This window comes from Takifugu flavidus, chromosome 19 (genome assembly GCF_003711565.1).
Source record: "Takifugu flavidus isolate HTHZ2018 chromosome 19, ASM371156v2, whole genome shotgun sequence".
Classification (NCBI taxonomy): domain Eukaryota; kingdom Metazoa; phylum Chordata; class Actinopteri; order Tetraodontiformes; family Tetraodontidae; genus Takifugu; species Takifugu flavidus.
Genome location: NC_079538.1, coordinates 3,975,095 through 3,987,879, shown reverse-complemented (window position 1 = coordinate 3,987,879; position 12,785 = coordinate 3,975,095). Strand labels below are relative to the sequence as shown.

At 45.9% G+C, this 12,785-nt stretch overlaps 1 protein-coding gene across 1 annotated transcript in view; it reads right to left on the bottom strand.

Annotated features, from left to right (window-relative positions):
* The window catches only part of afdna (afadin, adherens junction formation factor a), a 49,380-nt gene that overhangs the window by 14,464 nt on the left and 22,131 nt on the right, over positions 1 to 12,785 (bottom strand). Inside the window, 10 exon segments of the mRNA XM_057017225.1 lie at positions 494 to 567; positions 644 to 709; positions 5,317 to 5,397; positions 8,157 to 8,263; positions 8,353 to 8,551; positions 8,659 to 8,802; positions 8,941 to 9,206; positions 9,338 to 9,432; positions 9,616 to 9,761; positions 11,800 to 11,820. Coding sequence (XP_056873205.1) covers positions 494 to 567; positions 644 to 709; positions 5,317 to 5,397; positions 8,157 to 8,263; positions 8,353 to 8,551; positions 8,659 to 8,802; positions 8,941 to 9,206; positions 9,338 to 9,432; positions 9,616 to 9,761; positions 11,800 to 11,820 — 1,199 coding nt within the window.

The window sequence follows — 12,785 nt, the reverse complement described above, 5'->3', positions numbered from 1 at the left end:
TGTGGGAGGAAGAGAGAAGAGCACCAGTACCATCAGATGGTACCAGATGGTTGATGTTCTGTTGATGCATTCAGATACGCTCAAGTCCTCCCCACCGTGTAACTATAAACTGGAGTGGTGAAGCCATTTGTCCGTCCATCCAGTTCAACTGGCTGCTCCAACACAAAGCAAGCCAGCACACGCTGCAAAAGGAACTGAATCTCTCCAAACACACCCTCCCTGATACAAGGAAGCAGAAACTGTTCGTGACCCTGGTTTGCAAGATGTGGTTATCTGAGGTCAGGAACATGATACTGCTGAAATATCTGTAACGCTCACAAAAGAACACGGGTGCACTTTAATCTGCCCTCACGCAGCAGATGATAAATCCACTGTGACGTTATTGCAGTTTTCACAGCTTCAAATGTCACTTCTGTCACATTAACGCTGCCAATAACAACAGAAAGAACCTTTTTTTTTTTTACAATGAAAGCACAAACAGGATGACAGTTACCTCTCTTGTGACAGGCCAACCAGGCTGCGTCCGTCCACGCTCAACAACTGGTCACCTGCAGCCAAGCGGCCGTCCTGGAGAACACAAACAGAACGGGTCAGGCGTGTCCCGGGCCTCTGCCAAGATGCAGCGTTCTCTGTGGGAACCCACCACGTCAGCAGCTCCTCCTTTGACGACCGACTTGATGTAGATGCCCAGTTTCTCCTGACCAGCACCCTGGAAGCACAAACACAGAGCTGGAACCACTGCTTCGCCAACACACAACGCTGATTTAAACGAGGTTGGACAACGAGCGGCTGGAGGATGTTCCAAGAACATCAACAATTGGCTTAAAAATGGAGAGAAACGCCGCTGGATCAAAACACCCAGAGACCCCACATGCACGCAGAGTACGGAGGTAAGATCAGCATCACGTAACGCTGGGCGTCTGGCACACAGTCAAACATAGCATCATCTGGAATGGGAAAACATACATTTACACACCACCTCCACTTTAGTGTTGACGCTGAACACTGAGGCCGACTTTGTTTTCTGAATACCAGACGTCTTTCATCCCAGATAAGAAGTTCACCGAGATGTCAAACTAGAACCTTTCAGAACAACCAGCAGCTGTCAACCAGAGTTTATCTGTCCTGCAGCCTAATGCAAGATTTATTTGTAGCTGTATTCACTCATCTTTATTCCTGACGCCACAATATTGTTGTGTGAAGGTGGAAACAGCAAACCAGCTGATTGTTCATGGTTAATTCTATGCTGAAGTCGTAGGTCAACAAAAGCCCCGGATAAGAGCAGAAAGCTAGCATCACACGGCTACAGTACCGCCCTCCACACCAGGGATTTCAGCACGTCTATAAAATCCCTCGTAAAAGTGCAGAGTGGCTTTAAAAGACTCTTAATTTCTAGCATCCGTCAGACTGACAACGTGGCACGGTGCGTGTTGTTAAGCCTTTACTACCAAGGGGACAACAAACGCAATGGTGTGACCCAAAACGACCCCGTCTGATTTATAGTCGTGGAACATAGTTTGTTTTTTTAAACAAATGCAAAAACTACATTTAAAAAAGCCAAGAAATGCACCTGTAGACCTTCGATTATATGAGGATTATATGTAGAAGGTTTGACTTGAATCAGTTTACTGAAAGTACCGATTCTGGCAGCTAATTAACATTAGCTATAAAATCTTTCAATTTCATTTTTTAAATAATTATTTGCAGTTAAATTAATTAGTGACTTTCCCCAACAGGAATCAACATGTGAATAAACAGGAGCATCAATGTCTTGGTGCATTCAATCACTTAAAACAAAGATCTTTGTGCTACTGTCATCTCATCTGAAATTAATAAGCCCCCGCTTTGATTCCAAAAGCCCATTTTTCAATTTACGTTTAAGAAGATTTATCGTGTTTTTCTCCATTTCATTTCCTCTTCATGTGAACTACAGTATTGCTTTTGTGTCCCGGTGGCTCCGGCAGAGACATTCAGCCCTCCAGCTTCTTCACCCACAACGTTTCGTCTGTCTGCGCCCGAGTGAGCGCATGTATATTTCACAATGAGCTTGAATTTTGGACGAGGAGAGCTGTGAATCATTCTGACTGTTTAATGTCCGTTACATTAAAGAACCTCTGTTTCAGCCGGAGTCGCAGCTCTGTGGCTCCATTCTCATCTGGGATCGTGGTGCTGAATCAGGCTTCACATATGAAAGAATGGGAATTTCTCAAGGTCAGAAGAACAGCCAAGGTCATGGGGTGATCTGCAATTATTAGCTCGTTGGTCAGAGTGTTTGGAGCCAAAATTCATCACAACTGCAGTCAGCAAGATAGCAAATCCATCTGTTGTTTAAAATTAGGACAGACAGCGTGTCGAAGTAGAGACTTAAGCAAGGAAACTTCTTTTGGACCGAATCTCTTGTGGAGCACCCGTTACTAACGACGGCAGCAGGACCAGAAGGATTCCAGAAGACAGGACACAGATCCCACAGCAATAACACACCCTCAATCACACCTTCTCATTCTGCAGCTGACGCATGCGGAGGACCAAGTCTTCACAGGTGAATGACCCTCACCTGTGTCTGATACAGGAGACCTGCTAATGCAGGCTGGCGACATGGGCACCAAAATTATAGCTTACAACCTAAATCAAATGTCAACTGGCGTTCTGAAGCCTCCTTCTGAGGCGGAGACCACTTATCCTGAAGAGGCAGCTTGAAGACGGTGGTATTTAAAGGCCTTAGAAGCTCCACACAGGTACGAGCAGTCATGAAGAAGACGAGCCGGTGGGAATATTATAAGGAAACTGAAATGTCGTCATTTATGAAATGATGATGTAGAGGAAAACTGCTGGTGAACCGTTACTTTGTTCTAAGTTTGTGCTCAACAATGAGATGGGTCATGAAGGAGCTGCTGAGTAAAAATAAAAAATACAAGTCAGCTTCCAAACAATCTGCAGCTCGCTTCGAGTCCAGGAACAGTTTTTCTCTCCTCTCACAAACATGATCATTTGTGCAGATTCTCATGAGCCCAGAGAAGTTGGACTGTTCTCTTCGACACACTGAACATCGACTGCACAAACTCTGGCAGGAAAGCGAGTGTGTGTGTGGGGGGGGTTGGGGGGGGGGACATGCATCCTCCCATTGTTTCAGCTCACACAGGGGTAACCCTCTCATGCCATTGTTCCACTTTTACCAGCTAACAAACAAACAAGCTCTTGTGCACAGTACGTGAAACCCTGTGGAACAACATGGACAAAAGTCACCGATGTCTTCGAAGCTCAGGTATTCTCAAAACACGTTCTCAAATGTAGATCTGCTCCGGTTACTGGAGTCACTGGCTTGCAGGAGAACATAAATATTTGGTCTTCCTGTTTCTAAAGAGCAAAGGACAATGAAAACTTTGCATTTTTGTGTTGTGCAGGTTTTATCCTGTATTAAACATGAGAGGACGAGCGTCATGCTATAAACTTCGTACAGCTGGATGTTCTGTTCCAGGTTGACCGGACAGTTGCATGAGTAAACACACCAACACAGGTGGGGGGGGGATTCCCAGCTGTCCAAATGAAAGCTGGAAGCCTGGGAATTCAACGCCTCAACAAGCACAATGCTACAAACAACAAAAACAGGTGTGGGTTCTACAGACGTAGAGCTTCTAGTCTTACATGATACCGTCATCTCTGCAAACACACGTGCAATAGCAACAACTTAATCTATTTCTAACCCAAATGCTGATTAAAACACTTTAAAAACATATTTCTAAATGCTGATTTACTGCAGTCAAGACCAGATGAGGCTGTGCCCAAAATCCACCTGTCTGTTTTAACTGTGTGTCCTGGTGTGTACCCAAGCTTAACCATTAGCCAAATGACCCTGGAACCAAAGGAAAAGTGACAAACTGCACATTACAGAACCGGTCTCTGATCCACTAACGCTTCAGGTTACGCCAAAGCACCTTTAAGCGATCACAAGATTTGAAGAAATGGAGACAAAAGTGTCACAATGTGAGGACGGCATGACAAACTCAGCCTCACCTGTTGTCCCCGTACAGAGAAACACACGCATATTTGGATTTAAATAAATGGGACCGTCAACAAATCAGAGAGAAAAGTAAGAGTTTACCTGTTCTTTCCGTCCCACCACAGAAAACCACATGTTTGAGCTGCTCCTCGATGCTGCTCCCACGTTAATGTCCAGACTGGGACACACACACAGCTGCACGCTCCTCCCTTTATCCCTGGGAATGTTGCAACCTGCCAATGTGCGCTGACAAGTCCAAAAACCTCCCAATTACACTGACAGGGAGTAATAATCCATCCAGCCAAACGGGATCTTTACTCCGCTGTGAGCCACTGCGCAGGCTGAGGTAATTCCAGTAAATAACGCTAAAAAAGATGCAGCAAATTCCACGAATGTTTCCGGATACGGATAATCTTCCACGAGCTCCTGACTGCAAACAGTAGGTGAGGCGTCGGCCGGGTCTCCAGCTGGTCAGGCTGAGGTGGAGCTACCAGCCGAGCCGACCCGCCTACACACACACACCCACCCACACACACACACCCCAGCCATGTCCTGTTATATAAGCCAGAATGTGAGCAGCACCATTCCGCTCTACCTGTCGCCTCATCCCACACACACTTCGCCGTCCGCTCTCTTCCTCATCTGCACACAAAGCTCTGAGGTTTCCTCAGCAAGTCCTTCCTTCCCGGGCCGGTCTGCACTCGGCCTCAGAGGAAGACATTTGTCCCAAGCAGGAAACTGAAACCCGACCTCCTGCTCCGGAGGGGAATCTATAGGATCTGGCTTTGGCCTCTAAATACGATGAGCCTGAAATTAAACTGAAAAAAAACAAATTCAGCCAAGCAAAGAACACAAATGTGCAAATATTCGAAAGAAGTAAGATCAGGTGCAGCTTTATCTATTCTGATCGGAAACTTTCTGTTGTCAATCAGCATAATAAATAAGTAATTAGCAGCTGCTGTGCACGACTTAATCGTGTCCTCGTGCAGAAACACAGGAATTAAACGTTGGAGGATTCTATACTGTAATTTTCCAACAGTCTCCCGGGAATACCGATTCTACCCTTTGAAAAGGAGCGAAAACAGGAATCCACGTTCCAACAGATGCTTCTGGAATTGTTTAGTCTGGTGTTGGCGTCAGACTCAACAGTGAAAGCGTCCATTTGGAAAGGCAGCTGTTTCGTTGAGCCTCGTTCATGTAACGCAGAACCAAAACATTCCACTCATTTGTGCACTTCCTGTCGCATTAACCACACAATGTTTCAGAAAATACACAGCTTCAAAAGCGGAGGACGTAAACCTGCTGGTGGCGTTTCCTACCTTGGCAGCCACGATGCTGAGGCCCATGCCGTTGTGCTTCTTCAGGGTTACCGTGACAACCTCTGGCTCCTTCCTCATTGGCTAAAAGAGAGAGAGACAGAAAACACAATCTGACTGAAGATGGAACAATGATGCACTTTCAAGCAGCCTCTGAGAAACTCTGCAACTGTTTGGTGCATCGCCTCTGAGACGGTAAAAAGGGGATGAGAGAAGGGAGGGAATAAGGAGGGATGAGGGGAATGGGAAGACCACAGAGGAAGAGAGGTTCCAGTGACCACAGAGAAACCTGTGGTCACTGGAACCAAGTCAAGAATGAAAAACCACATCATGGCTGCACACACGACTCATTTAAGTAGGGCTGGGTGGAGGGAGACAGGCAGACAGGCAGGCAGGAAGACAGGCAGGCAGGCAGGCAGGAAGACAGGCAGGAAGGCAGGCAGGAAGACAGGCAGGCAGGCAGGCAGGAAGGCAGACAGACAGACAGGCAGCAGACAGACAGGAAGACAGGCAGGAAGGAAGACAGACAGGCAGACAGACAGACAGACAGACAGGAAGACAGGCAGGAAGGAAGACAGACAGACAGACAGGAAGGCAGGCAGGAAGGAAGACAGACAGACAGGCAGACAGACAGACAGGAAGACAGGCAGGAAGGAAGACAGACAGACAGGCAGGAAGGCAGGCAGGAAGACAGGCAAGAAGACAGGCAGGAAGGCAGGCAGGAAGGCAGACAGACAGACAGGCAGACAGACAGGAAGACAGGCAGGAAGGAAGACAGACAGGCAGACAGACAGGAAGACAGGCAGGAAGGAAGACAGACAGACAGACAGGAAGGCAGACAGGAAGGACAGGCAGGAAGGAAGACAGACAGACAGACAGGAAGGCAGACAGGAAGGCAGGCAGGAAGACAGACAGACAGGAAGACAGGCAGGAAGACAGGCAGGCAGGAAGACAGGCAGGAAGACAGGAAGGCAGGACGGCAGGCAGGAAGGCAGACAGGCAGGCAGGAAGGAAGACAGGCAGGAAGGCAGGAAGACAGGCAGGAAGGCAGACAGGCAGGCAGGAAGGCAGACAGGCAGGAAGGCAGACAGGCAGGAATACAGACAGGAAGGCAGGCAGACAGGCAGGCAGGCAGACAGACAGGCAGGCAGGCAGACAGACAGACAGGCAGGCAGGCAGACAGACAGACAGGCAGGCAGACAGACAGGCAGGCAGGCAGGAAGACAGGCAGGAAGACAGACAGTTCTGCCAAAGTTTGGGGTAAAGGAAAGCACTAAATAATGTGCTGATACTGGCGATAGAAAAGCCGGCTGAAGCTAACGTGTCGTGTAGATTTTTATTTCTAATTTCATATCAGTTCATTACTCAGCAAACTGTTAGTACATCCAGTCCAGAACCAGAACCAGAACCAACAAGACAACTGCAGGCAGAATTCCGATGTTGTAGCTGCACTGTGTCTGGAGCCTCACGAGAAGAGAACGTATGTTAAATATGGCCACATCGGTACGGTTCAACTCCCTACAGAGATGGTTTCATAAGGCTTTCACTCTGAAGGAGCTTCATGCCTCCGGGGAAACGTGCTGCTGAATAAAAGCAGTCCTACAAAACTACAATTCTTCTTTTTAAAGATCAAAGTTGACTTTGAACTTTTGCCTTTATAATAGGCAGCTGCTACGGAGTGGAAATTCTGTCTAAGGTTACTTTTTTAATGGCCAACCATTTGTTTCAGACGTAAACATTCGTGTGGATACGTGTCAGTATAATTTAGCCGGACGTTAACGTGCAACACCCCCATTTCTAACGTTTACTTCAAATAACTTCAAATGTGAAGCCTTAGATCCACTCTCCATCAAATCCACTGCAATTACACAAAGCAGAGGCCTCAACCCTTCTAGTCTGCCTAAATACGCCACTTATCAAACAGCGCACGTGTGTGTGTGTGTGTGTGTGTGTGTGGTCTCAGTTCAAGGACCATGATTACATTGACTTCAAAAGGGGGCCATTTACTTTTCATAACATGGCTCCTCCACACGCACACTCAGACAGACGGGCTCACAAAGGCAAGTTAATCAACAGCAATCACACAAAAAATTAAGTGTGAGGCTGGAAAAGAAAATTATAGACCACTTTTATTGTAAATTTCTACCACCAGCAGCCAAAGACGCACACTTTAGTTGCACTATAATTGAGCCGTTTGTCACAGCTCTCAGGTTTCAGGCTTCAGACCAAACGGAGGCATCTCTCTTTACCGTGTCTACAGAAACACGGCTCCTTCTCTGGTTGTGTCATTCACAATTTTTACCCACGACAAATTAAATTTTGCCACGTCAGGACCAGACGTGTTGAACTGCAATGTTGCTGTAGAACAGAATACCAGAAGGTGAAGTCATGCACTCCCACACATCCCATCTACACCCAGATCTCCTATAAATAGTCAAAATGCACCAGTCATGGCGTCATATTGTCTCCTGCTCATTTTCCCTTCAGCAATTTTACCTTTTTTAGTCATGAAATTCACCTGGAACCTGCTTTGTGTTTTCTTCCTCTCTTCTGTTGACCACCAGACCAAACTTCCTTAAATCCGTTATCATAAAGGACACTTGGGAGAGGGTCAAGGGAAGCAAAGGCAGCTTCACCTTCAGGTCACTTTGCATCTATTTTTGTGGCTATAACGTATGTCCTCACTTCCACTGCCTCAGTTGTCAGTTCTACTGTATATTTCATGACCCGACTCCATGAGCATTAGCCTCAGCATTATTGGCCTGCCCAAAATTCTTAGTGGCACCTATAAATACACACACACCTTTGGAGAGTGACAGAGTGCATGTGCATTAACGTCCTACCATCTCAGAGCTGTCAGCAGCAGAGAAGTGGCTGTCACAGTTAGCTCCCTCAAAGTGGACGGTCCAGGTACCAGGCGAGCGCGGGTGGGGCACCAACCTGCAAAACCCTGGCAGACGAAGGCACTCGTGTTGACCCTGAGAATGCTGGCTTTGGACGTCTTTTTGGACCTTTTGGTAATCATCACTGTGGCTTTACCTCTCTGCAGCAGAGGATCCAGGAAGTCCTGCAGCCCGTTAGGAACACTGCGCACCACATCGCAGGAGTAGCCATCCTCAGGAAGGAGAAAGGGAAGCTGAAGATCTGGGTCCTCCTCCAACTGAACCTCTCTTCCATCACTCCGTGCCAGCTCATCGGCCGTGTTTTCTGCTACTGCCACCACGTGGTCTATGAGTTCCTGCAAATATGGACACAACACGCATGTCAGAGGGCCACAAGATTCACTTGGAACAATAATAATAATGATCTGGAGATGAATGGCCACACAGGGTGCATTTATCTCACCGGTGGGATGTAAGGCTCATCTGGAGCACAATGGTAGTTGGTCATGAGGGCGTGAAGCTGTAGTGAGTTGAGCTTAAAACAGGTGTTGTGGATGTTCTGCACATCTTGCATGGAGTACTTGTCCATGGTGAGCAGCGTTGTAGCCTGGAGGACACAAAAAAAACGCTTGCATATCTTCCTTTAACCACATTCCGTTTGGATATGCTACAGGTCAGCCATTCAAATGAGTAAATGAATCACCACACACATATCTGACCGACATTTAAACAAGAACAGGCTTACCTGCACGATCCGACTGAGGTGGCAGTCAGCGGCGAGCTCCAGGCCCTGTTTCTCTGCCCAGGCCTCAATGTGGCTGAGCTGCTGCCGGAGGATCGCCCCCCAGTAGTGGCAGCACAGGCCCGACTCTTTGTCCGTCACCAGCTTGTTGAAGAGCCACATGTTGATGAAATGGAAGAGTTGCGAGAAGAGCTGGATGGTTAGAGCAGCATTGACCCGACAGCGCCGCAGTAAGGACATTGCTCCTGTCAGGGTGTGCAAGACATCCTCTGGAAGACAACCAGGCAGCAGACATGGAAGGGTGAGTGCACACATGCCATTTACCAGGCTTAATAAAATGTTCGGCCATTTCAGAGCCCACAGGAGGCTGAAAACAGGATGTAGTAAACGTGTATTTTACCAATTTTGGGTCTCTGTGGATTATGTTCCTCGGGATCGTCCAGAAAAGCTGGCATGTAGTTGTTCAGATCAGCCTGGAGACAATGAACCAAGTACCTACACCCACATATGAAAGCTGGTTGAAAGCAACAGGTTTCCACATCAAACTACAGTAAAACATCCATCAGTTAGGCCTCTAAGAAAAAGGCTTTTTTAAAAGTAAATTATGTGTCATTATAAATCTTCCATGATTTTATAGGGAAAAGCTTTCAGAAAAAGGCAACATCAAGGCAGACTGACTTGAAAGCCATCTGAACCAGATGGGCCAGGATGTCCTGGGCGTCCAGCGTCACACGGTTCAGGTCTCTGTCCTGCTTGATGAAGTTGAGCAGCTCGGAGGCATTGGCCATCCAGAAAGCCAGCGCTCCTGCAATATTCTTCTGCTTCTGTATTACCCCAATCACAGCCGCCCGCACGCACAACCACACCAAGAAACACAAAATAAGAAGATGTTAGCGCAACAGGACAATGCTAGAGATGAAATGTCAATAACACTAAGGTTTCTGTTGAAGTGGCAGCCAGAAACAGCGATTGTTATAATCAGGATAGACTCGGGCCCGGCCCACCCTCCCATCTCAGTGCAGAGAAGAAGTGTGGTCATTAATATCACTGTTAACAAGGCACTTGATCAATTTCTCAAGTTTTCAGATATTCAATTACATCAATCAGCAAACATGTGAGATAAAAATGACCACCCTGTGTTTGTCGTCACAGACCCAACTCCTCCTGGTCACCAGCTTCCTCCACTAACAAGGTGACTGGATATATTAGACCTCTCGGTCGCTCACAAGACACGTGGACGTACATGATGGAGTCTTCATGTGCCAGCTAGCAAGTTTAGCCTCTGTAGCTGCTGACTCCAGTTATGCTGGAGATGTATTCTTTATTAAATCTATTGCCCTTAAACTATCAAAATACTACATTTTGCAGCAATATAAAACTGCTGAACGACGTGTGGAGATTTTGACTCCATAGCTGCTAATTGCATGTTTGTAAATTGGCCTTTTTGTAGACTAGATTTTAAAAATTGCCAAATGAACAATATAACCAAAATAATAAATATGTCAAGAAGAGGTTGGTAGTAAAATAAGGAGACCCAAATGAGTGATTGAGTGACTCTCAATGCTCCATATGTCAGCCCACAGTCCAGCTGTGTGAGTGTAAGAACATCAGGAGGACAGTTTGGTGCCTGAGGAGATGACTGATTAATGTCCCACGCCAGAGAAGCTCATCTATCCCCACCTTGAAAAATGTCAAATACAAAACAAAATAACTTTTATTCATGTTAGCCTGAGAATGAGAAATGGAGCCAAGAGCATCCAAAACAAACCAGATAACAACACTGAGCAAACATGAAGAACACAGCTGGTCGAACACATTCGACTCCAGAACAGGTGAACGAAGCACAGGTGTTTCAGAGGGATGCAACATGTCTGTTATCCACACTGTTGAGCAGGAAACGCAGGATGTGTCAAACAAAACGGGTGCCACAATTAAAGATGGAGCAATGATGGACAAGTGCGGTTGCTTTGGCTTTGCTCGCTTTGGTTCGGGTTTTTTTCTTGTTTTAGTACCAGGCAGGTCCAGGAAGCTGAATGGAATTAGTTGGTTGGACGTGGCTGTGGTTTCTTAGTGTTCCAGCTGTGGGAGGATGTGTTATTGTGGCTTTATTTAAGTTTCTGTTAGAATGGAGTGAAAGAAGCAGCAGCAACAATGAAAGGTTGGCCAAAACATTAGAAAAAAGCCGTCGAAGGTAGAAGTTGGACATACAGAGGGTCGTTAAGAGACTGGCAAGGATGAGCAACACGTTTCTACATGAAAGAAATCCTTTGGAATTTAGGGTTTTTTTGGCTAAAGAATCGAAATGTTAAATCTACTTGCAATATTCCAGTGTTGTGGCTGAGCTACAGCTTTTTACACAGGAGTCAATCCTGATTCTGAGAACAAGTCCAACTGATCAAATAAGAGTTTGATTCATGGGAACCTTCTTCTAATATTCTGACAAATATACTCACACAAGTCAACTAAAGTTACTGTGAGTCAGTGAAACAAGTCCTAGTCACAGGGCCCATAGAGGGCACTCATTTTAATCACTCCTACAAATAAGCCAGTTTGAAATACCTTTGACTAAAAAAAATAATTAAAAAATCAAGAGTTGGACTGGAATCAATCAACAAAACTACTTCATACCTAAATATGTATTTTCAGCAGAAAAAAAGAGGATTTTGTGGTGTAGTTACACTTTAAAGGCCTAAAAACTACTCTATCCCCTCCCTTTTAGCTCCGCTATGCAATATTGAGTCCACTGAAATGTCAAACTTGATATTTTATCCATTTCACCCAAACCAGGACAAAGAGAAAGAAAGAATGGAGGTAGACGCGTCTGTAGCAGCCATATCGTGATGTGCTATTGTGCTATCCTACCTGATCCCCTTCAGGAATCTCCTGGATGGAAGGAGGGAGAGGAAGAGGAGGTAGAGCAGGAAGAGGACACATTCACAGGACAGAGAGAGAACACGTCAACAGCTACAGTATGGACACAGCTATGTAACACACGTACAAACTTTGACACACTCATGAACCAGTTGAAGAACATAACTGATGGATGTCGGCTGAAAACAACATGGGGTAATTAATTATTACAGGACTTCTGTTTGTGATTAAACCTCAAATGGGACAAAGAAGAAGCAAAGCAGAAAGTAAAGTTTTGTGGTAAAGTCCCACAAATCTAAGAGAACTTAAGACAAGTGGGACACTTTCTAGTGGAGTGTATTTTGACAGGTTTCCAGGTCGGGAGAAGGCCAGAAAAATGCACTTAATAGACCAAAAGCCACATTTGGTTTCACGTGTGCAGCTGGGAATTAAAACTCCAACAAGGCCTGTGAGCAACCAGCAAGCAAACACACGTGATGTGATAACTGTGATGAGCTGTGAACAATCGGAGAAAGCACATTCTAACAGCACCTTTTCAGACAACTGTGAAAATAGATCCATCCAATAACGAGGGGAGTTCCTCAGTCTGGGTGGGGAGACGACGGGCACATTGGGAGGGGAAACAATCTGCAGTTGTTTTTGATGGTTACGTCTTTTTGTAGGAACGAGCGGTGGAGTTGATGAGCTTTTGGTTCTCATGTCCAAGAGCCAAATAAAACCGCCACAAATGACAGGAAACCTACTTATACTTTAATAAAAGCTATAAAAGTCCACCCAAAGCAGAGTGGACACAAATAAAGGCAACCCTAAAGGGGTCTCTACGGGTTTCTTTAATATCTTTAGACCCTACTAACCTCTGCAAATACCTGGTGGCATGAAAAACCCAATAAAGAAATCAGCGATATTAAGAACAGAACATTGGTGCTTTGAAAGAACCCAGAAAAAGGAAATAGGACATTTATGGATACAGTAAGTGA